This window comes from Accipiter gentilis, chromosome 2 (assembly GCF_929443795.1).
Source record: "Accipiter gentilis chromosome 2, bAccGen1.1, whole genome shotgun sequence".
In the NCBI taxonomy this organism is placed as follows: Eukaryota; Metazoa; Chordata; class Aves; order Accipitriformes; family Accipitridae; genus Astur; species Astur gentilis.
The window spans coordinates 52,011,515-52,023,714 of NC_064881.1; the positions used below are offsets into that span (position 1 = coordinate 52,011,515).

Below are 12,200 nucleotides of genomic sequence, written 5' to 3' on the forward strand. Positions count from 1 at the left end.
CAACAGAACCGTGGAATAAACAAACTTCATCATAACACTTAGAAACCTGTTAAAAGTCTTGTATTACACCTGGAAGAGATGGTTTTCCATTCCTTTTATTTTCGATTATGCATGCTGTAGTACACAAGAAAAAACCTACATGGCCAGCACTTTTATAGATTGATATAGCATCATTTTATTGTCTATATCCTATGCTTCTCAAACCATTTTTATTAAGACTTTAACACCATGGACCTTGGTTGGCATCACTGACCACTTCCCAAATGTTTTTCTTGCATTCAGGACTCAGCAGGAAGAGACCAAAAGGCTTCCAAGGATCTCAACCTCTGTCTATGAAGAAATATCAAGTTTTCTTCCTACAGAGCCTTAGAAGAGCCACATCCACACACATGCACACACCAGTGTGACAGCCTTGAAGAGTTTACTTCCAGTATTGCATTGAGCTGAAGGCATTTCTGGGAACGTGTCAGATTTTTCTTTTCAATACGAGGAGAAAAAAATGGTGCTGAATTACCAGAAATGATGAACAGAAAAATGATTGGCACAACAGCACACTGCAAGAGCAGCATTTTTGCCATGTGAGTGGATCTACCCAGGGTCTACCTCAAACAGGGGTGCCTGAGAAACAAGGTGTTTCTTCTGAGCGAAACGTGGTAGACAGATTTCAACCTGTCATGATAATAATGATGTCATAGGCGAGTTTACGAGGAAAACCCTACTACCACAAGTCCTATCACTGACAATTGGTATCACACTTCTGTTTAAAAAGAACAGATGTCCCGACTCCAAGGCTGGCCCTGATGTCTTTCCATACAGACATTGAGGCTGACCCACAAATCAGTAATTGCTCATTCTACATATTATTTTATACAAGTAGCAGTAGAGGCACACTTGATGTTTTCTGGTTAGAACTGAGAAACAGCTGAAAAGTGGGCTAGATTGGCTTTGTAGGACAGGGGAGCGCTTTCTTTCTGTGTTTGCATGTTAAGACAGTGCTGCGTAATCGGCAATTACAAGCCCCAGTCCAATTTCTAGCACTGTGTATATAAGCCTCCCTGCATATGGAAACAAAAGGCATAAGGCAGAAAACCCGAAAGAGTTAATACATCATTAACACAGACGTGATTCATCAGCCAGAATAACTTGTCACTCACCCAAGGTGACAAATTCTTAGTTGCCTAGTTGTTGACAAGTATTTACTTGTATGTTTAAGCATGACTACATGACACATAGTTAAGCAGATTGGTTTCACCTAAAAAAATTTTTATACGTTCTGTGGAAGTCCATAAGAACTAGCCACTGGGACAACACCAGTTTGCACCAATTGAAGTTCAGATCCTGACCACTCAAAGCTCCAACATGCCATAGCTTTCCTACAGCCAAGCTGTTACACATGTTAGGGAGAAAAGAAGAAAAAAAATCAGGTAAAAAAAATTGAACCAAAACTAGGAATATATCCTGCTGGGACACCTGCTAATTTTAGAAGCACAAAGTCTGGCCATGGTTTTGGGTTACAAAATACAACTTTACACAGGAAAGCACCTCCATGTTTTAAGCTACTTTGCGATGGGATTTGGAAGGGATGGGGGGAGTATGCTCAAAGCCTTGACAACTACCTAATCAAAGTAACAGAACTTGCTCATGTATCTGGTGTTTCCCAGGACCTTAGTGGAGACATCCTTCAATACTCAACACCTCTTAAAGGCTGATTGTCCTCAGAAAATTAATCAATTAGGCATAGAAAAGCTACAGAGGAGAACTTTATGAAAAAATATCCTACTGAAACAAGAGTAATCTGTCTGTGCTCCTCTTGGGGCAGGGGGAAAATCACAAAATGAGCTTCATTTATCTTCCTTAAATGGCCCTCCAGAGGAACCTGGCCCTCTCTGTTGCCTGCAAGGGGGCCTAAGGAAATTTGCCTTCATTAGATAAAATTAGACATTGTGAACGCCCCCTTAGCGCTGCATGGAATTGGCTAATCATGTTATGCACTGTGTTTTGCAAACATCATCTACATTTTTCCAAGCACAGGCTTTCACAAGTAGGATGGACGTGTGTGTTAGATGTCCTATATGAGTTGATGTGATGTTGCAGGAGGAGGCTGGACCCTGGTGGCACTGTTTCTGCTCACTTTTTCTCCTAACAGGGGAATAACAACCTTGGAATAAGCAAACCTCCCAGTTAAAAAAAAATAAAATAAAAATTGAAGCAACTTGTAATCCTGAGACACAGGGAAAAACTAAAACAAACAATAAACCACCAAAACAGCTCTAAAACTCTAGCAAAATGAGACATAAATATGCAAAACAATTTAACTAGATATTTCTGCTGATTAACACAGGAAAGCAAGGGAAGGAAAGAGAATTTGGGTCAAATAAGTGAGTAATAAGTCAATGATGAATGTGTTCCTCAGCTATTTCAGGCATCTTTGCTGAATGCTAGTGATGGTTCACAGCTTCACCTTGCCCGTTTTCAGGCTCCTTGCCAAGGTGCATTGCTTGGGGATGGAGAGGCAAGTATTTCCAGATGGCGGTAGGATCCTAGGTAGAGTGAAAAAACCTGTTGGAGGGGTCTGCCTTTCCCCTTCTCTATGGCTTTGGTGTGAAGGAACAGTGACTCTGTTCCCAAATAGGTGAAATAACCCAGCCCTCGGTCTGAGATTTTCCAAAGAGCCTGAATCCCACAACAATTTCCTATCCTCAGTCTGCGATGACAAATTTATGGTGCAGTTTGAAAACAAACAAAAACCTTAAGGCAACGTGATCACCATTTTATTAAACTGAGGGACAGGGCTGCACCAAAAGCAGATGGTGGTTGCAAACAAATGCACCAAGGAATTAGGAAAAAAGATTTCTAATTTTCCAGCTAAAATACATCCTTTCAATAGGAACAGTGAAAGTGACGGAGCCAACCAGCTTTTAGATATAATTTGATACGTTTCTATGACACACTTGTCACTCAGAGATAGAAATCATGATGACCCCAAGAGGTGTCTTTCAATCCTATTTACCTGTCTTCTGAGATCAAGCCCTGCTAATGACCAAGAGGAGTCCTATATGTGAAATTACTGGAGTGACAGTGGCTGGAGTGGTTTTTTTTGTAATAACATATCATGGAATCCCCCGTATGACCTGCACCTCTAAAGCAGCAAGAATGGAGTGGTTTCACAAGGCAACACTTTCAGTAAAACCGCTTGAAAGACAGGAAAGTGAGCCTGTGAACGAGAATTTTAAAATGCTCCCATTTGGCAGTAACCAAAATGGCCCTCTTCAGGTTTCATAGTATGTTTTTATTTTTAGCGCTTTAATAAGCTTAACCCTCTTTTATCACTACAACTTCCGGCTAAAAATAATAAATATAACATACTGAGAAGCATAATAAAAAAAAAAAACAACAAAACAAAACAAAACAAAAACCGGAGTATTTTGGTAATGTATAAAGGCTTCTTTCCTAATTAAAAGGAAGTTCAGAGAGATGCAAGTTCGGAGAGAAATTGCTTTCAATGTGAAAATGAATTTTGCCCATTCTAATTGCCATGTACTTGGAGAGTTTTAAGTGAGTGTCATTCCACGAACAAAAGACCCTCAGGCTCTCTACAGGCACAACTGTGGATGTTAAGGGGAAGGAAAACTATGACAGCTCTTCTGGAGTGACGTTTAAAATGGCTTAGGGTTAGTCATTTGCAAACTTCAATGTAAACATCATGTTATAAATTCCGCACACGAGAGGATTTATAAAATAATCTCGCCCATATGCTAAACTCAGGCTAAATGGGTCACACTGGCTTAGACTGGTGCAATGAAATACAATTTGCAGCTCTGTGAATCATCAGGAGCTGTGGTTATTGCTTCCAACAAAAGGCAGATAGAACCTAGCTTTCTGTTTGATTTTAGCAGAGCTCTAATTCTTCCACACAGTAACACACCACGGCCCTCAGATGTAAGGATTGAAGCACCGAACAACCACTCACTCTCATTTTCCAGGCAGACCACTATTTAAACTACCCTGAAATGTCATAACCAGCTCTTCCTTCTGGCTTTCTTCGGCCAAGAGCCCAAAGCCCTAGTCTGTATGAATAAAAGCGGCTATAAGGCAATGGCCGAACACCAGCATAAATTTACAACACTTCAGCTCCTGAGTGATTTATACTGTCCTTGAAATGCATCTTGGAAATGTCAAGTATCTGCTACATATGTATGTGCTGAAAAATGGTATTGCCCTGCCAGAGGTTTGCCATGCCTGCCAGGATACATCTTCCAGCGATTTAAAATTCAAATGTTGTCCTACGTATATCTATTGGAAAATAGCAAATCCTACCAGAGAATAAGGTAACTCATATCGCTTGCTCTGTGCTAAATGACAGAGTGCAGAAATATTACCACTTTAGCAGATGCAAAGCAATTTACCGTTCTTTTTTTACAGAGACAAGTGGTCTCAAATTACTGATATTTACCACAGGAGAAGAGTCAGTATATGAAGAGTTTCCTGAGGGTGCATGGTATGGCCTCTGCCCTCTTTGCCTGGTGTACAATTTCAGCTAACTATCATCCGAGGTATCCACAGTTCCCATACGATGCTCTCATATGGCTTTGGGTAATCTAAGGATCTAGTTTTAATCCCATAAAATTTGCACATGGGAGGATCTTATATCATGGCAATAGACCTTTTTCGCTTTTATTTTTTTCAATTTCCTCCTTTATCTGATGAAAAAAATTATTTCAACACAACACTTTATGTGCAGACATTTATGGGCATGCCAGCTTTTCTTTTTTTTTCTTAAAATAATCTCTGAAAATAATTTAAAAAGCAAAACAGCACTCAGTCTAGCTTTGATTGGGAAATTCCAACTACTTGTCCATAGCACAGTCTTTCGTTCTCCTTGTGATGTAAACTCAACACTTTGTTTTAATTCTGTAAGACATCCAAGTTAAAGAAAATATTATTCAAAGTGTAATAAAAACCGTTTCTTTAAAATAACAAAAAAGAAAGAAAGGATCAAAATAATTATATTTGTTTTTTCCAAATCCAGCTCATGAATTGACAGAGTTTGGAAAAATGCCTTCATTTCATTTGCATGCAGGATTTTTCAGAAGTCCACTTTTGTCTACAATCAACACAATGCTCGCCTTCCATCATGCAGCTGAGTGCATAAGCTATCAAGTCCTATAGCTCAGTCTCATAAAGTGTCAATCCCAGTTTGTCACGGGAACAAATGAGGATGATGGGGGTGTTGATTCATCGAAAGAAATATACTTTATTTCTGCTCGCTGCCTTGGAAAGATCATATATTATACCTACAATGTAAAGTCATTGATATTTACAACTTGCTTGACCCCTTTTGCTTTACATGGTTCATTTGTTTTACTTAACCCACTGAAGCCATGGCCTCCCAAACACAGTCAGTCTGTGGCAGAGTGTAAGACCTCCCAGCAGAAATAAACCAACCACCTGGGCAGCTTCTGCCTTTATGACATTTACTGCTCAATTGCAGCATTACTAGAAATTGAGAGCACAGCAGTTCCAACTTCCCCAAAATGACTTTGGATAAATTGGTGTGAGAAGAATCCTACTGGTGGCAATAAACCTCATAAAAGGAAGAGCCTTGTTTCTTGTACAAAATTAGCTGGCTCATTAACTGCAAGTATACCAGCCCAGTCACATTATGAGGGTCAAACACAGAACAGCAGACAAATCTTTAGGCATTAGTAAATTTGCAAGTGTAGTGTCACCCATTATTCTTTCCCTTATAAACCAGCATGTGCTGTCTTACCAGCACTGTCAGCACTAGAGCTAAATGTAGAAGGCCACATACAACAAGGAAAGACACAAAAACACACTCACCAAGAGCAGAAACGGGAAAGAGGCACAAAAGCTCATTCATTTTTCGTGCTGCCTATTATCCCAAGTAAAATTAGTTGGTCAGAGGGCATGGTAGCCCACACCTGACTCCAGCAATTCAGTTGTAGCAGTGGCCATCAACCCATGCCTAACATGAAACCGAGCACCTTACAGACTCGTCAGTGCTGCCCGAAGCCAAGGACGTGTGAAAAGTGATAACGGAGGCCACCACCGCTGCAGTCCAGATAAACAGGGAGAGCAAGGCCAGTGGTATACAAAACACCACGACCTTAAAATTGTTGCCTACAAGGCAATTAAGAGTAGTAATACTATGCAATTTCAGCAGCTGGGTTGGTTTAAAATAAAGCTTTGTTTGACTTAGACAACAGAACGACAAACTGATGACAGGGTATATACCTAAGATGAACAAAGAGTGGAGGTTCCTTGGGAAGCGAGTGGGAAGTAGAATGGATTGTCACTGATTCAGACATCAGTGTACCCTGCCAGCATGGGCTGTGCTCTGTACTGACATGTAACTCCATGTCTCAACAAGTAGCTGAAAGCAAGAGAAGCCAAGAGCAGCTTTCCCAATTCATCAGGAACCAATAAGAACGTAAATGTACCCATTCACATAATAGCCTCCTCTGAGATCTCTTAGGAAACTTAACCAAATGAGAGACTTTGCAGACCACATTCAACCGAACATAGATATTAAAGCTGTTACATTCAGGTATTCAGGGACCATTCTCAAGATGTGTTCATTTTCTGCAGATGTCCCAACCGAGACACATAACTCGGGAGAGTTTAGTTAAGGATCCAGCTGAACGATTTCCCGGCTTGGTTTGCATGAAAGCATCTGACAACAGACTCTTGGCTGTGCCATTCAGGCAGGCAGACTGGAGGAGGACACGTGTGGAAGGGTGCTAATGGACCCCCTTGACTCTTGACAGTATCTACGTGTTAAACCAGATTTCAGGTCAGAAAGGCAACAGTGATAAAACAGGCAAGAAAACTGAGCTAATTTCACCTGCGAAAAAAACCAACAAAAAACCTCCAAACCTAAAAAAACCCTCTCCACATTCAAAGGATTCTAAATTAAGCAATACATTTGCATTCATGCAAATATATTTTATTTTGAAGGTGGTTTATTATTATTATCATTAGGCAAGAAGTGACAATGTGGTATGCCATTGAACACCAGCATTACTTGAGGACTGAATATATTGGCACAATCAGGAAGCTCTTCCGAGACTGAAGGAAAGCACCAGCTGCCGTGTTTATATTTCTCTTGGCAGGTCTGTGGGCTCTAGCCTGACAGATACCACGTAGTGATGTCTGTAAAGCGAGGGAGCATCCACTTTACATCACGTAATGAAGTTTCTTCACCCTATTATTTTCAAATACAAAATGCCCAGGCTTCAAGAGAGAAGTGAAAGGTTAGTAGCACCAAGATCTAAGCCTGGATAAGTAACGGAAGAAAAAAGAAAGTCTGAGGAAGTCTTTCACTTGACACAGTGGGGTCTTCTTGCCGCAAGTGGGAATTGCTGTGCAAAAAGATTTGTTTACATTTGGTCTGGGTAAAGAGGTAGAGGACTGGTAAATTAGTTGCTGTGTCTCTGCTGCTGTAATCTTAAACGAGGTGCTCGATATCTCTTGAGATCTTGGGTGACCTTGGGATCTCTTCCCACTTTAGGGAGTTGGGGAGGTTACAGATATACTGGCAGAAGGCTGGTTCTAAAATTGGCCAACAGAGAAAGAAATGTGACTCTTTTAAAAGTGTAAAAAGTTTTCAGAACAACATGGGTTTTTCCTTGTGGCTTGGAGAAATGTGATGGATCTGCAAACAGTGATATAAGTGATGAAAGTTGAATTAGAGCAGTTTAGATAAGGGATGTAGATCTTGCATGTTATTTTGGCATAACTAGTAAGGTTACATACACAGGTAGGATGGCAAAACAGCTCTTCTAAAACAAAACCAACAGCAGTTTATTTTGCCTTAGGCAAAAAGAATGCAAGAACTGTATTATTCAGGTCATCTTTACTCTCTGTTACAACACAAACAATGGACAAAAATGCACTTGCCTTCATGAGGTACTAATACAAATACTGGCAGCTGTGATGTGGATGCTTTCTTCAGAGGAACTGGGGATTTAAGGATTCTCTTCTCCCCAACACCAGTTACAAAATTAGTTTCATGGAACTATGTCTAATTATTCCAGCATGGCAAATGGAAGAACAAGCTTGACCATGTAAAATAATGACGTGCAGTATGAAACACTGGGAATATTTCAAGCCGTTGAGGCACTTGTAGTTCAGTTGAGTGGCCATTTATGAGCATAGAAATAAGTGACTGTTCCTCTAGCAATCAGCACCAGTGTAATTTATTTCTCACAGTGCCAAGTCCTTAATCCTTGCCTTGGATGCTTTTGGTTGAAGAACCCTTCTGCTACCATGAGAGTCAAGTTTAGCATTGGAGATGGCCCTCTTCTAGTCATCTGGAGATATTGCCATTTGTGCATCAGATCCCCAAAGTTATTATCAATGCACTCCAGAACCTCCTGGATTGTTTATGCCCTGCTGTGTTGTCCCTGCAACAGAAAGCGGCGTGTTTGAAGTCCCACCTGAAGACCAGAGCCTGTGAACGTGAGGCTGTCCCTAGCTGTCTGTAGAGGGCCTCATCCACTTGCTCCTCCTGATCAGATGGCCTACAGCAGACTCCCAGTACAACATCCCCTTTGCCTGTCCTCTTTTTAATCCTAACACATAAGCTCCTCCATCCCCAGGCAGAGCTTCAAGCACTCCAACTGCTCTCTTACATAAAGGACAACTCCTCCTCCTCCTCATCTTCCTACCCCTGTCCTTCCTAAAGAGCCCGTATCCTTCTAATGCAACACTCCAGTCATGGGAGCCATACCACGTCTCTACGTTCCCAACAAAATCATAGCCCTGCAACTGCGAGTAGATCTCTAACTCTTCATGTTTATTCCCCATACCGTGTGCATTAGCGTCCAGGCACTTTTAAGATGCACCCCAGCACGTTGAGCTCCTGGAGAAGGTTTGGGGTGTTTGTCCACAGCGATGCCTTGTAGGCAGCTTGCTAGAGATGACACAGCCCAGGCCATATTTTGATGACTTTGTGAACCCTTCCTGCCATACTGTCCCATGCCCTTTATTCATTGCTCCCACACAGGACTGCTGGTCGCCCTGTGCCTGCCTCATGATTCCTAATTTAAAGCCCTCCTTAGGAGGTCAGCTATGCTATTGGCGAAAATAGTTTTGCCCTGCCTAGTGAGGTGGATCTCAACTCCCCCAAGCAGATGCTGATCTGCCAACGGGGTCCCATAGTTATAGAACCCCAAACCATGTTGCCAACACCAGTCCCACAGCCAATTAATTTCTCCTATTAATACCCTCCTCCTTGCACCTTTTCCCCTCAGCAGCACCCCGTGTGATAAAGCTGCATAGGGATGCTTTTGCCAAGAGCTCCTGTAAATTTCTGTTGAAAAGGCTCTTTCTGTTGATTTAAAAGTAACCTAGGCCACTGTCTTGTTTTGGCTTCAAGGGCCTGGACTCACTGATATGGTAATGCTTAGTTAAATATTCATATCAAAGAGATGCCACGACTAGGAACACAGGCATGGAGTTTATTTGCAGAAGACAAAAAATAACAGAGATATGCTGCCCCGAGCTTGCATTTCCCCTCATCTATTTCCTCCTTGCATGACAGAAATTGCTCTCTACCCTAGGGAGTGTTATGGATGTATTCATTAAGGAACTGGCCCACACGCTAGCAAAACTACTTTTAGGTTTTTGTAAGAATTATGGGTTACTCTGCCTGTGCCACACATAGACCAGACAAGCTCTTCCATTTAATTCTGGCCAGCTCAGGTGAGCCAGAGAGTGGTTTGCTCTACAGCCCTGGAAGCATTTTGCTGAGTAGTGCACCTCACATTCCCTGGATATGTATTTTCCCTGTGTTTCCTAAACAAGCACACACGGAGCTTTCATTTCATGCATGTAAGTGAAATGTATAAAAAAAAAAAAAAAAAAAACAAGTGCCAAGAGAATTGTCTTTTATCATCGTTGCTATTGAAATTTCACTGTGGGAGTTTCGACTTACTTTACCTCCTGATTCTTAATCTCACTTACTTCTGTGTAATATGAATGTCAAAAGATAAACGGTGGGACCTTTCAGAGATTGGTTGGGAAGATACCTTGACTGGCTGCCAGGCTGAAAAGATACTCCTAAAGAAACTATTAAAAATCTGCTGCAGTGAAACAGGAAGAAGAAAGAATGTGTCAGATATAAAAGCAAAAAAACCTTATGCTGGCTCAAAGACAAAACGTCCTACTTAGTCTAACTGTTTCTCACAGGCAAGTTAATACTGGGGTCGCTTCTGTACATGGGCAGCATCTTAAAATAATAAATATTGCCTTAAGAAAAGGAGTCGCAAGGATCTTGAAGCTAGCTGATGTATGTTGTCACGTCCCTCAAGGCATTAGCATCTGATGTGCTTTTAGGAGATGAATCAGGCTCCAAAGTTATCCATGTACAAAAATGAGCTTCCAAACAAGCATGAGTACAAAAAAAACCCCAAAAAACCAAACACTAAGAAGTTGGTTTTAGATATCATCTTGATTTTTTTCTGCCCTTGTGATCCTGAGTGGTGTTTCTCAGTGGGATGCAGCTACCTCATTTCAGTGTGAAAGGAGATATCTTATGCTAATGGAAACTTGCAAAGGTATGAGCTTGGCAAAGAAATCCAGAATGATTAATAAACAGCAGAGAAGAGTTTCTTCTTTTATGATCTACATACGGCTGTCTTAGGACTTGATCCAGCTCCCAGGAGCTCCAATGAGAACTCCAGCAGGTTAGAAATATCTCCAGAAATCTTGCTTCTCTGGAGTTTAGGTCCCTCAGTGTGGCTTTGGGACTATCAGCTCTCACATTTGGAAGTAGACAGTTGCTTCTGAAGCACTTCACAGTATTATCATATATACACAAAATTAGAGGTACAGAAAAAAAGTCCGATTGTTCTTAGCTGCATCAGAAGACAGCAGTGACAAAGACAAGGGTCAGAGGGAATTTAAAAGGAGCTGAGCTACTGTGTCTTATCTCTCTACTCACAAAAAGTGGTGGCTGTCCGTGATGGGCTGCTCTTAAAGATAATACTAGGGGTTAGTCTCATCTTTTTTCCCAAGTTTTCCCTACCATGCTTCTAGCCACTGGTAGGAGCACTGGAGAGCAAGAGGAGGTCAACTAATGGGCAGAAACTTCAGACTATGCATGTGAGCTCATCATGATGTTAGGCTACTGTAAATTTAATCAGACACACCCTGCAATGTGGAAAGAAAATTCCACCTAGGAGAAGCAAGCTGCTTAATTTTCTCCACCGCCATCAATAATCATAACAATAATTGCTATGACTATTGTTTTTTAATTACAGTTCCAGGTAGAAAGGAAGAATTAGATCCCTTTCCAGTTAATGTTTTGTATTCCTCAGCTTCCTTTTTACAGTCAAAAGGGAATGGATTAATCTCCCTGTGAATTCTATTTTATGCTAAATATACCAGCTAACTATCCTTAATATGAGAACCCTATTGCACAGGGCAGCTTGTCAAAACAAAACATCACTGATGTACAAAATGCCCAAAACACAGGAAAAATAATCGCAGCATCAACAAAGAGCTTCTCATGAGGGACCACACAACAGCACAGTGGAATGGTGCAGGAGGGTAATAAAGCCCATATTTTAAATGTGATACCTACCTATTGTGTCTCCTTGCTCATGCACCATGGAGGCCAGGTCTTTAATGATCTGGTTCACATCCAACATGTCACTCTGAAAAGACAGAAAGTCTAACATTAATAATGAATGGGTAATACCCGAGCATAAAAGGCATGTTCCACTGTCAAGCTCTGCAAAGAAAAAAATAAACCTGGCAAACTTCATCTGTGTAAAATTAAATTAAAAAGTTATAATGCTCCCACAGTAAATCAAAAATCTCCTGAAAGCCATGGTTTGCTGGATCTATGTCAGCCAGTTGACTCAAGCTTTCTATAAGAAACAAGTAGAATGATCAGATTATATATCTGCTTTTCAGAATTGCAGAAGACTAAGAGAGAAAAAACAACAATAAAACCAACAGCAGCAAACACTTCTCTTTCTAGAAAAGTTATTGTTGATGCAGGCCATTCATCCCAGACTGTGGATTCTTATGTAGAAAGGGCTATCTTTCAGCCTAGCATCAATCTGATAAAATACTATTGGTAAACTGATTGAGATATGATCAAAAACTCACTGCATTTGAAATCTCCTTATTGGTAAGGCAATAAGGAAAGACCTGTTTGATGAACAGAT

General features: G+C 40.9%; 1 protein-coding gene across 18 annotated transcripts in view; it reads right to left on the reverse strand.

The window, feature by feature from the left end:
• Positions 1-12,200, reverse strand: part of TSNARE1 (t-SNARE domain containing 1) — a 485,628-nt gene that overhangs the window by 182,275 nt on the left and 291,153 nt on the right. For all 18 annotated transcript variants that reach the window (XM_049828098.1, XM_049828073.1, XM_049828090.1 and 15 more), the window contains one exon: positions 11,609-11,681. In XM_049828098.1, the coding sequence (XP_049684055.1) occupies positions 11,609-11,681 (73 nt within the window). The remainder of the gene's footprint in view (positions 1-11,608; positions 11,682-12,200) is intronic.